Source organism: Sporothrix schenckii (genome assembly GCF_000961545.1).
Source record: "Sporothrix schenckii 1099-18 chromosome Unknown Cont44, whole genome shotgun sequence".
In the NCBI taxonomy this organism is placed as follows: Eukaryota; Fungi; Ascomycota; class Sordariomycetes; order Ophiostomatales; family Ophiostomataceae; genus Sporothrix; species Sporothrix schenckii.
In genome coordinates this window covers 1,065,707-1,081,706 of record NW_015971145.1, presented here as the reverse complement: position 1 = coordinate 1,081,706, position 16,000 = coordinate 1,065,707, and the positions used below count along the sequence as shown (strand labels likewise).

Genomic DNA, 16,000 nt, shown 5'->3' with positions numbered 1-16,000 from the left:
CTAGTTGCGAATGCAAGGAAGGTTGTATCTAGTGATTGGCAACGGAGCATCCGATAAGGATTTCCAACGAATCGATATTCTTGGCTCAAATCTGAGTGACGAGTTGTATCTGCTAGTCGTCCAGCGGCCGTGTTGAGACTACTCCATAGATGCTTGCTCGACATGCCCACACCCACGGTACCGGACCGATGATATAAAAACTTTTCAAGGAACAAAAACGACATGTAGGTGAAAGAATACTTTTGTATACTGCAAGAAAGTGATGTGCCCAAGAAAAAATATGCGTCCGCCCAAAACGCCCAACGCTTCCTGCAGACCAGAGTGAATCCCGGGAAGAGCAACCAATGAAGGTCTAAACCTTACGAGAGAGAAAATAAATGCACAAGAATGTTTCAGCCCAAGAAAGAACAAATTATAGCAAACAAACAGACACATGTTGGCCGCCCAGCTCACGTGTGCAACAGCTTGTTCCGCTTCTCCTTGCGCTTTAACCGCTCGACACGCTTCCTGTGCATCTTCACGGCCAGCTTCTCGTACCGCTCCTTCTCCTCCTTGGCGGCCTTCCTGTCGCGGATGGCCTTGATCCGTGCCTGGCGGGCAGCCTCCTTGTCGTCCTTGAGCTCCTTCTCCTTGGCCTTCATGGTGGCGCGCGCGATGCGTTCCTTGTTGCGCTTTTCGTACGAGGTGAGGCCGGAGCCCGGGCGGAAGGCCTTTTTGGGCTCATGCCATTGCTTGCCTAGGACTGTTAGAAACAAGCTCTCAGACGAGACGGTTCGGAGGAGAGCGACCTACCATTCTTGCGCATGCCGAGGTGCTTCGTAGGTGCAGTCGCGGCGACCGGTTGGGCAACCGGGACGGCTGCTGGAGTTCCGCTAGACATGGCTGTGCGCGCGTGTGGTCATGAGTAAGATACTGTATTTGTAAGATGGTGAGCTCGGCAGTATTACGGATCGTGAGTGTCCGGTCCGGCCGTGGTGTCAGGATGGCCTGGTCGAGTTTCGGTGGTTGGTGAATGGTAGTCACTTTTGGTGGAGGACTGTTTTCTGCAATTCGACTTTTTTTTGTGGGGGGGGGGGGGGGGTGTCGCCTTATCGCCTGTCTTCGTCGTCTATTGCCTGCTGTTTTTTCAACGAGGGCGGTTTCTGCCAGCACTCACCGCCCTAACATTTTCTTATCGACCTGCCGCCGCTCACCGCCAAAATCACGAAATAGCGCACGTGCGCTATCGTTCCAGCGCCGCGTGCAGCCAATTTCAGGGCGATCCAGGCCCCATTCTCGAATGGTGTCCTAAAAAGGTGTTGCCTGCTCATATTTGCTGGGGACGGGCAATTAAGCCAGCAAGAGATTAGGCCTAATATCCGGTGCGGGGACAAGCCAGGGGATTTAGTGACAGGGGTCACTATGACGCTAGCGGGAAGAAGGGACGAAATGCTCAAAGGGAAGGGTCACACTGCTACGCTCCTAAGATGACGCCTCAACACAACGACGTAAGTTCTACGTATGAACCTCAACGTCTTTGGACTCTTTTGCGAGTGTGTGAACAGTGCGTGCACAGGAACAGCCTCTCCCATGTCTTGCATTTCCTTGCGACGATCTTGATCGAAAAAGGCTCAAGGCGAAACACACACTGACCACATGTAACTCTATCGTTGATTCTATTTCGAGCGCACTCATTCCTCGCGGTCCTTTTATTTTTTTTATTGAAAAAAAATCATAAACAAGACCGTGTTGTTTTACCGTGTGGTGTACGACCCCATTTCGCCTGTTGTGGTAAAAGGAGCCTGAAGACCGCAATGGAGAAAGGCCGACAGTGCCGGCTGGCAGAAATGAATGACATGCCGTCATTGGCGATGCATTTCAGAGATTTGATTATTTCGTCACGATACATGTACATATTCGCACACATCGTGGTCCTTTGACGTTTTGTTGCGTGTCTCGCGCCCATAGTCTCCTTGTTGCTGCCGCGTGTTTTCTATTGATTTCTTTGTCGCTGGTGTTTCCTGTCCATTCCTTGCTGAACAACCCGTGTCCCGTGGCCATGGTGGACGCGTTCACACGTGTTCTAAGGAACCCCAAAAGGAATCCCATGGATATTATTTATTTTCCGGTCTTCATCGTGGTTGGCGTTTTTGGCGTGGAGTCATACGAATTACGGAGCAGCTCAGACCTTTTGGCAATGACAATATTTTTTGTTTTGTTAAACTTGTGCGTCTTATGTCCCATTTCGTTTCAGACCTGTGTTGCCGCCACTGGCAAAGTTGCCAGTTTGCTTCTGCCCTCTGATCATTTTACGACGGACACAACCTTGCGTTCAGCCAGCCTCTGACGGCGACATTTGCCCCAGTCTTTCATTTTAAAATAGACGCTTTCGCTCCACTCATTATTACCGTGTAGTATTCTGTAGGTTCCTGTATTCATGTTCGCCAGTCGTCTCTTCGCAGATAGAATCGCCTAGTTTGTTTGCTTGATGAACCCGCCAACGTAATTACTCTCAATCGCGCGTCTAGGAAAAGGCTAAGCGGATGCCAAGAGCAACGGCCGGAGAAGAATACGAATCGCAAAACGAGTGACACCGAACAGGGTCAAGGGGAGACTGTCGTAAACAGGGACGGGACCGAAGAAACGGATCGTCAGGGACTGCCAAGCGGGCAATCAGGGACTCTCCCTGACCGGCCGTCGAAAGAGAGTGGATTACGACGTATGAAGGAATAGAAAGATTGTGCAATAATACAGTAATTACTTACGAATTTTACACTCCCGGCGTAGCCTCTCGGCTTTGAACATAAGCAACGTTGCGCACAAACTTTACCCCTTGTGCCTGATCAACGGAGATTGGAACGTAGATCTACGAGTGACCATGTTCTGGCACTGCTTAATTTGCGATTTCATTCTCTGGGACGCCATAATGCTTCTTTTATCTCTTCGAGAGCATTCTAACGCGCTGGAAGAGCGCGAATCTCACCAAAAATGCACTGGCAGTGCCAAGAGAGCATGTTCCTTAGCTCCCACGCTTCTTGGACTGGGCCTTCATGTAGTCTCCAGCAAAGGAATGCTAATGTTTTGGACGCCACGCTTATTAGCAATTCTGGCGGTTTTCGTGCAGAAGACACGAAAAAGTTGAAAATGGCCCGCCAATTTCCCGAGGCCGGGAAGACAATCAAAAGAAAAGTGCCAAAAGAAGACGGTATGTTACGATGAAAGAAAAGGAGAGGACCCAGAGGCGACGGAGACTTGGGACGGTGTCAGAAATAGAGAATGAATAAATAGGCAATATCCGCGGGTCAGGAACAGGGCGGCTTAATGCTGGGCAATAATCCAATATCGCAGATTTCCTTTTTAGTGTGCCTTAATTTCCAGCTCAATTTTCTTAATTCGTTTACAGCAATATGAGCCTGGTTTCCTGCTCTTATTGCCATTTACGGCCATTGGTACTTTTGCTTTTTCATCGTCGTTAATGTACCTCACGTCCATTTTTTCTATATATCCATCAACTCTACGGATGTACTTTTGTTTGCTTCATTTGTATGAGTTTACATGCAGTTTTCAGAGTTGCTGGGAGATTGGCAATGTTGACGGGGGGCACATTTCGCTTCTCGCTTTACTCTTATTTAGAAACGAAATGCTGCATCCTGTCCATATCGTGGCAATTATTTCTATTGCTGAAGGCCGCCTCCTTGCATACGGAGTACTACTACAGTTATCTTCAATTTTCCCGGAATGTTGACCGCAAAAATATGCACCTTATAAGATAAAGATAGGTTGCTCTCCGTGAACGGACGATGGACTTTCTGGCGGAGCTATGCTGCATGCGGGTAACAGCCCGCACAAACTAAAAGAAAACTCGGCACAGTCTATGTCGTCGTACTCCTTCCAAGTACGATGTAGGAACCTGTAGGCTACGGTCGTACTCGTGCGTCCGTAGAGTTGTAAGATATGTAGATGATGGGTCAGTGCCAGGACCGGCCCAGCCGTTTTAGACGTATTCTTTTCCGTCTTTTCTTTTGTGGTTCCATTTTCGACAAACCAGAGGGATGCAAACCAGACGGGAAAGAAGGTAAAATTTCCGGTTGATAACCAAACATCCTGTAAAAGAGGGTACATCAACTTGGGAGCAAAAGAGTTGATATCGCTAGAAATCAAAATCGTCGAAAGATATCATCACAGATATTGAACCAGATGATGTGGCTTCAACTGCCAAGCTGGTATTGCCGTCTGCGACCCTCGAATTATCCATTTCACGACGTCAATACGGTCGGTCTACCTGAAATGGTGCCAGCTAGCCAGTCCAATATTCAGTCTGATCCTACACTGCCAACAGACTGTGACGAAGTGTGTCTGTGCGCAAAGACTAGCGACATAAAGAAGTACGCCATACTTCATCAATGCCGCTTTCAGGTTCCCATTCACGCTTTGCGTGCCATTCTGTCCATTCTGCCCTTGCCAATTCCGACCGATATTCAGTGGTCAATGTACGATGATATGCTTTCTTGTATGCTGCACGATGCAGGGTGAATCGGCGCTTCCTGCGGCTGAGTGGAGTTGCCTTTCTGGTGCTCCCAAAAGGATCTAAGATATGTAGAGGTAATGGGAAACAGCTATCTTTCAAAACCATGAAGAGGATCAATGCGCTGTACTGTGTATGATATAACCCAATAATCAACGAAAAACCAGTTCTTTTCCGTCCTGCAGCCAACAGGAACGCGCCCCTTGCTAGCGCCCAAAGTGGACAGAAAAAGCAAAGAAAGATCTCAAAAGACGATATTGAGGGCCTGGGTGGGACATTCGAAGACAACGAGATGACTTGAAAGGCTTCTGAAGACAACTCGAAGATGGGTCAAACTTGTTCGCTATTGGGGAATATTGAGACAAGAGGGCCACCCTCGTGGAGCGCCCTTCCGCACGATACTCGTAATTAACGATCGTCATTTGCTGTTTTGCCTTTCCAGTATCTGCCTTGGTATCGCTCCTTTGTGTTCTTCTATTCAGCCTACTTGCGGAGAAGGACGTCAAGGAATAACTCCACTGAACGCAGCCAAAGCAAAACAATGATGAATACGATTTACATGGACAGTGATTGTCGGTGGCGATGGCCATTCATGGCATAAAAATCACCCCCATGTAGGGCTGTGTCTCCATCGAAATAAAATAAAGAGGGGAGGAGCCACAACAGACAGAGGCTGAGCCCGCTCGTGATGGGCGAGGATGGGGTTGGCTACGACGCAGTTGACTCCGTAAACAATCTCGGGTCTCCATGGTAAACACATCTGCAAACAAAAACAATTGTGACGCCCCGCGCTCACAACGATGATCTTGTTTCGACGGCCCTGGTCGCATTTGCTACTTCCCTTTTCTATTTTCGATTGTATCCATTTTATCTCGTCCCCTGCCGTTTCTCCGCACGCGGGCACTTGCAACACCATCGACACCGCTGACGAGATCATATCTATGACAGGGAGGTTTTGGATGTGACGGTGAAGTGCGTCAAGGACTGCAATTGCAGGTAAACGAGGTTGCCCTCCCGATTGATGATTGTCTTATGCACCATAAGCGTTGTGCGGAAGCAATCGTGAATTCTTTGGACGAAGAATTGCCATTGTTCCTTACAAGGACCCCCGCGAGCCCCCGTTTCTCCTCTCTCATCCCTTTGCCACTTCAGGAACGAGAGTTGGTGTCGACCACCCACACCGAAATGCACGCCCCTGGGTCAGCCAAGGCCGTAAAGCAAGGGGTGAAGCTTGAGGGTGTGTGGAGTGGAGACTACTTTATGAGATACCGCTGCCATTTCATTGGCAGGGTCTTCAGAGGGTGTGCTGTCCCTGTGTCTGACAGCTGGTTGTTACGACAAATTACTTCCAAGCACTTGCTAATGCTGGACTACAGGACAAGACGCAATGCTCAGTAAGAACTGTTGCGCACTCGTACAAAGGTCCCGTAACATACAATTGCGTTGTCTCGCTTCGTCGCGTCTCGTATCTGGGGGACCACAAAATTCAAGGGCACGGCCACTGCCGGACACAGCCGCACAAGAAAGACGGGATGAAAAATGCCGTGGGAGACAGAGGCCCCTGAATCGAATGGAAGGGAACGACACTCAGAAGCCCAAAGAGGAAGCTCGCGAAACACTGGGCACAAGGACAACAACACCACCAGCTCATCAACGTCATCCTGAAAGTAAACAAAGAGAATGTATTTTTTTTTTTTTTTTTTTTTTTTTTTTTTGGATAATCCAATCCGGCACAAGTGGATTCGTTGCTTATTCTTTTTCTACTGACTGGAGCACGGTGAGGACCGTGTAGCGCGTTGTCTTTGCCTCCGGCTGACATTGCCTCATAGGGTTGACGAGTCGTTTTGAGGTTTTTTACCTAGCGAAAATAAATAGTCAGTGTCTTGAACTCACACCCTCTTCGTGCGGCTGTTTCCGTTGATCAAAGTGCGCTCACAGACGCTCGGCAGCGGAGGGGCCGCCAAATGAACTTGAGATGAATATATTTTGGTATCAGGGGAACGGAAGAACATGGGGAAAGATCCAAGATTGAGATTTACCATGCTCCAGCTTGTTTTTGTTTACATTCGGCTTACGAGGTCCCAAGCTATGAATAGAAACTGGGCGTGTACCAGGCAGAAAAACACGGCAAGCGGCGGGGACTTGTCACAAATAGACGACAGCCGACAAGGTGAAGGACGAGCAAGGGCTGGAAAAAGCTAGAGAGGGCTGTCTGTCTGGATGTGGCTGTTGATTCTGTTGTTTCTTGTTTCCTATTTCGTCTTCTCCTATTACCATTTCTTCCTCCGTGTTCAGACTCTGCCCCAAGAAGCCGGGATTTACTAAGGCTGGTAGAGCCATGAGAACTGTGCGCTGAAGGAGGATGCCACTTCAGCGGTCCTCATCGCCGACTTATTTTTCTCGTCATAGGTCGAGGCTACAGCTGGTGTGCTCCTCGGCGTCTCCTTGCCTTTTCATGCGGGTTCGCCGCTTTGAGACAGTTGGGCTCACCATGCCAATACCGAGTAGACAACCTGCTCGATTTGTTCCGTAATTGCTCGGCTGTTCCCATTTCTCGCCTTGTTGACGTCCCGGCTGCCGGCCCACAACCGCTTTGTCTGCACAACTTGAGAAGAGACGGACTTGGACCTGTCGGCATCCGCTTGGTAGCATCTCGGTTTTTTTTTTTTTTCTTTTTTTTTTTTTCTCTCTCGACAACGGCGTTCACTGTCAATTCGAATTGACACTCTGCCGCAACGCTGCAACGCTACTTGCAGTTGCCCCGAAGGACAAACTACTGCGCGACTGCGTTAGTGCTGTTGACTGCCCAGTGACATACCTTCCCACCATCTCAACACCCCCCATCTGGGGCTCCTCAGTGGCTGAACCTTTCATTAAAGAGTCCACTTCAGGACACGAGCAGGGATGTTTCAAGGTGCGAGGGGGGTGTGAGTGGGCTCTCCATCGATAAAGTTGGGGGGAGGGGAAGGAAACATCCTGGGACCGGAATGTACCAAAAGGGACCTGACAGGGAAGGAACTTGCTGTGTTCCTGATGTTCGTTCCTGTGTTTCTTTCTCAGCCCTCAGCTGGCGAGTTGGACCTGCCTGTTTCGAACAACACTTTCGGCAAAATAAAGAGACAGAGCAGCAGGGCAGGAGTGAGAGGGAGCCAGTCCCTAGATTCTTTCTTGTTACTTTCTTTGTTCTGCTGTCGTTCTTTCCCTATCTGATCTCTCATAATTGCCACCAGGCAGTCGAGTCTCTTGGTGAACAATACAGCCATAACCGATATAAAAGCGATCACAATGGAAGAAGGATGCTGAGTTTGGTACAACTCGTTTTCGACGTGGTCGTGCTCTGTCCTGCGGGCGCCCATACTGCAACCACAACCTACCCTTGAGATCGTGGTGTAGACTCCGCTACGCGTGCGCCCGTCTTGCCAGTCGCTCTTGCCTCGCCCGCCTCTTTCCTTCGCGTGCATTTTCCTCGCACCGCTGTTCGCGCTCCCACCGCTAACGGCCGAGCATCTTTACACTAACCGCCAACAAAAACCTGTTGCCAGCTGAACCAGGCGTCCAGGGCCCAGAAATAGACGACATGGTCGGAAACGGTCAAAATAGCGTCCAGTCCGTTGGGCGGAGACGCCGCAATGCTGCGTAGTAGTTTCACAGTGAGATAATGCGTGGAGACTCAGTCCCTCTGTCGTGCGCTGATCGTCCCCTTCGTTGGTCTGCCCTGTCTTGTCTGCCTATCACTGTTCTTGCCCCTATGGTTTTAGCAGTGCAGCCCTGCCAGCCTTTTCAAGCCTGTTCCTGCTTCGTTGTTTCTGCTCGTTTCCTATGTCTCTTGTCCGTCTCCCAGTCGCTCTTGCCTCCGGCCCTCCTCCACCCCCAATCTCCACCCACCCAGGTGCCTGTTTTTGGCCCTGCCCCGAGCGCTCCTTCCCGCCCACACTTTTGTTCTTTGCTGTTCTCCACTGTGTCTGTTTGTGTTTGCATGCTTTAGTGCCCTGCCCACGACACTGACTGGTACACCCACCTCCCACTCGCTGCACTGGCCCCTGCCCTCTGGCCTTGCTTTGCCTGGTCGCTCTTTCCTCACTTCCCTTTCATTTCCAATCCGTGCCCTTTGTTTTCCCTCCCTCCTCGAATCTCCAAATCCTTTCGCCTTCGTTAACCAACCAACCCTCGCCCTCACTCTCCTTTCCTTCTTCCTTCTCTCTTTCCTTTTACCTCTCCGCCAGGCAAACAGCGAAGCAGCGCTTGTCGCCTACACGGTTGTGTTTGCTTCTTCTTCTTCTTCTTCTTTTCAAGTGCTTTTTCTGCCCCCATTTTCGCATTCGGCTGGGATCTTTTTTTCTGGTCTCTCGCAACCAATAATCTCGCATTTCGATCGCAAAACGCCCTGGGTCAACTCCAGCACCTTGAGACTGTCCAACGCCTCTCTCCGCGTCTGCTGGTTTTGCCCGTCCGCTCCTTACCGTCGACCCTCCTTTTGCTGCTCGATTGACTCTCTTGTTTTCGTTTTCCGTCGACGTTTTTCGAATCGTGTTTTTGCAACTGCACAATCAGATCAGCGCAGCGCCTGCAACCCCTAATTCCGATTTCACTGCATTCATTTCGTTGCGACACGGCTCTCTCCCAGTCATTTTGGTTCAGTCGGATTGCGCTTGCTTACGAACGGCGTTTTGTTTTCATTTCCTTTTCTTGCCGTAACGAATTCTTTATGATATCGTGAAGGAGAGCTAAAGGCTGTTCAGGTACGAACATACCAACGGAAAAAAAGAGACTACGACGGGTTGGCCGTTGCCGCCCTGTCCCTGATGTTCCCCATGTCTCTTGTCATCCCTTTCTTTCAACAGTCCCCATTGTCACAACCCTTCTTTCAACCGCCGACGGCTTGTCTAGTCGTGCCTGAATTTACGCCCCAATTGCATCGTCTAGTTTTTGCCTTGTCGTCCTAGCGCAAACTGGCTTACTGATATTCACGCCTCTTTGACAGACTCCGCGCCTGATTCGACTACCTTTGAGCTGCCCAGTATTACGGCTTTTGCGACCCAGGATTGCCAATTTATTTTTGGAATTCAGCTCTACGAGACATTCATCTTGGTTTTGTTTCTGCAAGTCGACGCTGCCACAAACGCACCCGGAACGCTCGTTTCTTGCTACTTCCTGCGTCCTTATCGCCTGGCCCCAATGTCCCGGCTTTCTAACTAGGTTGCTCATTGCTTTCTCTCTGGAGCCGCAGAGCGGCGTAGGCACAGAAACATGGCAACGGCTCTGAGCATGGACGTTCCACCAGTCCCTGCACCTCCGCAAGCACCCATGAACATAGACGCGCACGTCCTCACAATGGCGACCGCCAGCGAGCCCTTCGCGAAGCCGTCTTCACCGCGCCCCATTCCGTCTCCGGTGTCGATCCCCCCACGTTTCGACGACGACAGCACCATCGATTGCACATTCCATAGTACTTCAGACTCCAACACACCAGCATCACCTCGTTTCCAGCACATCCCACCGCCACCGCCGATCCCCGACTTCGTCTTTCCTGCGAGACCCTCGACTTCCGCTCCCTCTTCTTACTCACGCGCGACCGGCAGACGACCAAAGTCCGTAGCCGACCTGAACGACCGTGGCACATTGTCTCCTGGGCCGGCCAGCGACACGCCCATTCGTACATCGCGCTCGCCCGCGCTGCCCGACTTCTCCTTTAATCCTGGCGCTAGTCTTCCTCCCACGGCCGGCCACGCCTTCCTCAGTCCTCCTCTGTCTCCCCATTCACCGAGGACCATTCCTTCGCGGCCTGGCGGCGGTGGACACAGACGAGGTGGTAGTGAGTTTGTCGGCGGTAGTGTGCGCCATGGCGAGGCCTTTACATTTATGAGCACCAGCCCCACAAAGTCGGAGAGTGGCCTTGCGTCGCCTCTCCTGTCTCCTCTGAACAGTCCTTCTGGACCGTCTGGCGCGCCTGGTTCCAAACCGGCTGGGCCGCCGCATGGTCGTCGTGGACACGCCCACCGGCGGTCAGCTGCGATTTCTAGTCATGATATCTCCGACATTTTGCAACCAACTAGCCCGAAACCGCCTTCTCGTGGAAATAGCGCGCCAAATAGTCCCTCTGCATTCGACTATAGGGAGAACAAATCGTATACGTTCCCAGAGAGAAATACTACCGAGAGTGAAAAGGCGCTGTCGATTACGGACGGCAAAGCACCCGGGGGGACGACGAAGCCCGACGAAGTATCGGAACCGGAAGCCTCAACACCAGTACTGGATCCGACAGGCGACCAGGAGCGTTTCTCTTCTTCGCCCAAAGCGGCTACTGCACAGCCACGAGCTCGAGTTGGATTTTCGGACACACTTGAATTCATCCCGCGTCCTTTGTCTCTTGTTTCCAGCGACACCTCAAGCACAATGACTGCCCGCCCTCCGACAGGAAGCGGCAATCATTCCGTGTCTGGCAGCATCTCGTCCATCGTCTCTCTGAATGCATCGATCGCAGCTGGCATTGAGCGTGACAGTATTTCGCCACTTGCTCGCAGTCCGTCACGGAGCACAGTCACTGAGTCGAGGCCTAGCACTGCTGGCGCCGTTCTTGACCGGACGCAAAGCATTATTGGTCCCGAGGATAATGACGGCGTGTCACCGCGGAGACGTAACTCGATTCCGCTTTTGGCTGCTATGCCCGCCGAAGCTGCTGGGCCAGAAGCTGCCATGCAAGCTCTTCCCAGCCCCAGCAAGACTCCTAAGCGGTGGTCCTTCTTCAGCCTTGACCCCTTTATCGGTGGCAGCAGCAACAACAGCATCAGCTCGCCCAAGGGTTCTTCCACACACAGCCCCGTCTTCACTGACGAGGCCTCACCAACGTTGGTCGAGATCGCCAGTACCGCAGCACCGAAGGCTTCAACACAACGTCTGGATCGCTGTGCTGCGTCTACCAACAACGCATCCGTTGATGACGCAATGTCGCTCTCCAAGACCGTGACGCGGAAACCGAGCAACAACAAAAAGAAGAAGAAGGTTAAGTCATGGGGTATCCTGGGACGGAAGTCCAAGCCTCGTCGTAAGAGTCGCCGTGCTCCGACACCGCCTCCGATTCGGTCTCAAGCCGAAAGCGATGGCGAGGAGTCGATTGAGCTGCCTGCTGAGGCAATTGGCTTGGCGATCAGCGAGCCTTCCACGACAGACGGTTTCTCCGTGCCGCCCGTTGTTCTTGTGACTCCCTCGGGCTCGCCTTCTGAGCCGCGTGAGGAATTTTCGTCGTGGCAGCCACTTCCGTCCCCGTCTCTTTCTGTTCCCGACGATGACGCATCCCTCCCAATGATCGACCTCGATGCTGCCTTGGGCCCGTTCAATACTCCTCTTCCCCGCAACGCTGAATGGGAAGCTGCGCAGCGGGCTGGTGGCCTGTCGAAGAGACAGTTGCACAGTGCTGCTGGTATGACCCGCTTCACTGGTCCCGGCATGCACTATTCCCATCGTCGTGCTGAGAGTGCGCCAGAAATGCCGCCTTTCAACCGAGCGGGCATCCCCCGTTTCAGCAGCTCGACCGCTATGGCAGATGTGTTTGAAGAGGAGGAGGAGGAGGAGAACACGGCCGCTGACACGACTGAGGAGACGAATTCGATCGCAGTTACTACCCAGGAACAAGAAGGTGGCTCGAAGTCGACTTCCGTTCATTCGACGTCCTCTCTGTCCAGCACGCCACCTCGCCAACCATCCGAGTTCCCATCGGACTTCCCTGACCACCACTCCAACAGCATCGACATCCGCGTCACGTCGTCCGACGGTGCCGAGGGCTCCTCCTACGACCGCGGCCTCGACTTCTCATCTGCCGCCAGTGATGATGCCACATCGTCTATTGCTCTGAGTCGCCGTGGCAGTGGACTCAGCGGACTGAGCGACGACGACAAGACTCAGCCAAGCATGGGCCTCAAGTCTGAGTACTCCGCCAGTTCACTCCACGACGATGTGATTGTTGAAGAGGATACGGGCAGCTTCACGTTTGGTGACGATGGCTGCGACTTCGTTATGGAGTCTTCGTCCGACTCGACCATTCACTCACCTGGCCGGCTCATGAAGGGCAAGGATCTGGCGCCCGTTGAAATGAGCCCGCTCCACCTGCCGGCGACCGGCTCCCTTGCGCCCGTCAGTCCGTACTCGATGGCCCCGTCGTCTGCCTTCCCTTCGCCTCGCTCGCCCATGTCGTACGATGCCAACCGGATCTCGACTGCGCCCTCGTCCGTGACAGAGGACAACTTCCAGTCTCTCCTTTTGGGCGAGCCGGGCCCGGAGGTCCGTATTTCGAGCGACATTCCGTCGTTGACCAGCAGTAATTCGACTATGACGCGCGAAAGCGCCGCTCACCAGAACGGACCGCAATACCCGCCTCTGGGTGGCCAACCTCGCGCGTACCTGGCATCTCGTGGCAACGACCGGCCCGCATCGTTCACGTCGACAGCCTTTGGACGTAGACGCTCTAGTTTGGCTAGTCTGCACAGGTTGATCAGCACGTCGCACGGCGAGCGGAGTAAGCTGTCGATGGAGGTACAGCTGGACAGCGCGAGCACGACCAGTGGCACGGACCCCGAGAAGAAGGGCAAGTACAGCAAGGCGAAGCGTATCAGCCGGATGGTGCAGTTCTGGCGTGCGAAAGATGAGGCTACTTCGTGAGACGAGTCGACACGTCACTGTGCGCATATTACACAACCATGCAATCGTTTTACACGATCACCGATCACCACTTGTGCACCACACAGCACACGCAATTATTTCCTTCACTCTCTCATACACTACACTCTCTCATTTTCTCATCACCTCACTGTCGTTCTTTGAAGCTCTCATACAGCGTTTCTTTTCTCTTTTTTTTCTTGTCTTTTTTTGTTTTATGACGAGCATGAAGCACTATTTTTTGTTTGTGCATGACGAACGGCGAGCGGAGCGCTTTCCAGTTGGCAGCACCCGAAGGGGGAGAATGAGGTGTGCATGTGAAGAGGAGGAACGGAATATTCACACGGAGCAACATTTGGAGATGGTTGGCTCTTATCTTTGTCCATATCTAAGCCGTGATGTCTGATTTTCCCATTGACCTATTTCGGGTCTTGTTTTCTTAACAATTTTTGTGTTCTTTTCCCAAACGTTCAGGCGCAGCATCTGGACTTACAAACAGAACAGCGAGAGGCACATTTACTATTCGGCGGCCATCTCTTTTGCCTATTTACATTTTCATACTTCTTCATATTTTCTTTTCTCTTTTCTTTACAAAGAGTCACTAACGAACGACATTTTATGTACCTTTAACTCTTCCAACTCTGTGTTCCATAACTATTGTGTCTTTGTGTTGTGGTGAGGCCATCAAGGACTATGTGCTCGGAGAGTTTCGAATAGATGTAGATACAGAACATCACTTCCAACGGAAATTATCTTTCAACGCCCTTCTGAGCCTTATGTTGCATTGCTTGTACAGCTAAGAAACCCTGTGGATCTACGGCACAACCGTTAGCGCGGTTTCTCAGCCGCTGGTCGCTAATTGGCAATTGCCTAGGTAATTCAAGCTTGAAGCAAATCCGAGCTGCGGAGAGCTGCCCCCACAGCGATTTACTGAGTTTACTATGGCTCTACGGAGATGGGTGCCTTTCACGTGGATGTTTTAGAGGCAAATTACGACGTTCAGCGCCGGCTCTCCTACCGCAATAAAACAACAACATCCAGCAACGACGGCTTCATTTTGCTCGTCATCGACTTTGAGCACCAGCGCATTCTTCAATTGCAGTTGCTGTTTATTTACGAGATCCCTGTCCCGTTAGGAGCCGACCTCTTCCATTTCCCCTGCATACGAGCTCTGCAACAGCTGCCGTGCACTTTTGCGAATTGCAACAACTCCAGCTTTATCTTACTGTCGTTCCCGCGTCAGACACGCGCACAAACACGCACACAATGGCCGCACGAACAGCGACCCGTCGTTTGCTCCGCGAGTTTGAGAGCTGGCAGGCCGACCAGGAAGAGTTTCTCGCCGCCCGCCAGGCCGCCACCGACGCCATTGCTGCCGCCGACGCGGCGGGCACCGAGGCGGACATTGCGGCCGCCAAAGAAGCCGGCCTCGCCCTCGAAGAAAACAACCCGGACCGCGGCATTGAGCGCCTCGGCCCGGCCGCCGACGGCGATGACCTGTTTGCGTGGGAGGCCGTTATCAACGGCCGCGGCGGCGTCGGCGGCGGCTACGACAATGGCCGCTGGCTCTTGACGATCCAGCTGCCGGCGGGCTACCCAAACCAGCCGCCCGTGGTGACGTTTGTGACGCCCATTCAGCACGCCAATGTGCACCCGACGACGGGCGCTGTCTGCTTGGATCTGCTGCAGTCGGCGTGGACGCCGGCGCTCACCGTAGTGTCGTGCATCCGCGCGGTGCGGATGCTGCTGAGCACGCCGGGGACGGACAGCCCGCTGAACATTGACCTGGCGGCGCTGCTGCGGGCAGGGGACACGATGGCGGCGGCGCGGCTGGTGGCACTGTGGTGCGAAGAGCACCGGTACGAGGGGATATAAGGAGAAGGGGGGATGTCGTTAGAAGGGGGAACGATCATTTGCGATTATAATACCATGGCATCGGCATCGGCATTGCTATTTTCTTTTCTTTTATCTGTGCATCTATTTACATATATTGGTTTCTATTTCGTCTGATGCTATTGCTTTGTTTTTCTATACTGCCTCGAGCACTGTTTCGCGATCATGGGGGTAAATATCTTTGGTTTCGGAGAGGACCGTCTCTCTGTTGCGATGAAAACGGGAAGCGGTGCCATTGTTGGGCGCGCCGGCGTCTCGCGCCGTCATCATTATCAGAAGGATGAGAGGGAGAACGTTCTTATCGACGTAGCAGCGGGCGAACAAGCAGCATGGAATTTGCATGACAAGTTCAACCAGTCGAGACTGCATGGTTGGCCAACAACATCTGGCAGAACGTGTCAAAGAGACAAAGCGGAAGCAAAACATCTTCGCTGATCGTGAAGATACTGAGGTGTCTGGCGGAGGCAGCAAGGACTTGTTGGCTGATAAATATCCTGTTCACACGTAGAGCAAGCTCTTGTCGACACTCGAAAGCCATATATCCATGATGCTTTCGAGTCAAATTGATCCACGTCTGCATAGATTTAAGTACATAGCCGAACAGGTAGTCAAATGCAGCATAAGAAAGCATGATGTTAACACAAGGATACGAAAGTGACCCTTCGTAATATACAAAGACGCCTTTCCCATACCAACCCTAGGCGGAACCAAAAAGAATAAAGGATAATAAAGAAGAATTGAGAACGAAGAAACAAACAAATGAATTGCCAACAAATGAAGATACCAAACGAGAAAAGAAGACGAAGACGCAAAAAAGAAGCCACCTATGACCGATTTCTATAATGGTTTGAATCCACATCAACACCCTGGGATTTTTTGTTGTTTGTCGTATTATATTTTTATAGTTTTGGTTGCTTTTTTGGGCCTGCTTTGCTCGTCTAACCAAACAGAGAA

General features: G+C 52.0%; 4 protein-coding genes across 4 annotated transcripts; 2 read left to right on the top strand and 2 right to left on the bottom strand.

The window, feature by feature from the left end:
• Nucleotides 1–449: 449 nt before the first annotated feature.
• Nucleotides 450–880, bottom strand: SPSK_09995 (rRNA-processing protein CGR1; the record flags this gene model as incomplete). The annotated part of the gene is made up of 2 exons (XM_016736559.1): nucleotides 450–742; nucleotides 793–880. The coding sequence occupies 2 exons, from the start codon at nucleotides 878–880 to the stop codon at nucleotides 450–452; spliced, it is 381 nt and encodes a 126-aa protein (XP_016587083.1).
• Nucleotides 881–9,751: 8,871 nt separating this feature from the next.
• On the top strand, nucleotides 9,752–13,156 carry SPSK_08395 (uncharacterized protein; the record flags this gene model as incomplete). The annotated part of the gene is made up of 1 exon (XM_016734994.1): nucleotides 9,752–13,156. The coding sequence occupies one exon, from the start codon at nucleotides 9,752–9,754 to the stop codon at nucleotides 13,154–13,156; it is 3,405 nt and encodes a 1,134-aa protein (XP_016587082.1).
• A 1,263-nt stretch (nucleotides 13,157–14,419) lies between these two features.
• On the top strand, nucleotides 14,420–15,028 carry SPSK_09861 (peroxin-4; the record flags this gene model as incomplete). Its single annotated transcript, XM_016736429.1, has 1 exon — nucleotides 14,420–15,028. The coding sequence occupies one exon, from the start codon at nucleotides 14,420–14,422 to the stop codon at nucleotides 15,026–15,028; it is 609 nt and encodes a 202-aa protein (XP_016587081.1).
• A 153-nt stretch (nucleotides 15,029–15,181) lies between these two features.
• On the bottom strand, nucleotides 15,182–15,415 carry SPSK_10191 (uncharacterized protein; the record flags this gene model as incomplete). Its single annotated transcript, XM_016736740.1, has 1 exon — nucleotides 15,182–15,415. One exon carries the CDS (start codon nucleotides 15,413–15,415, stop codon nucleotides 15,182–15,184), a length of 234 nt encoding a protein of 77 aa, XP_016587080.1.
• Nucleotides 15,416–16,000: the final 585 nt, after the last annotated feature.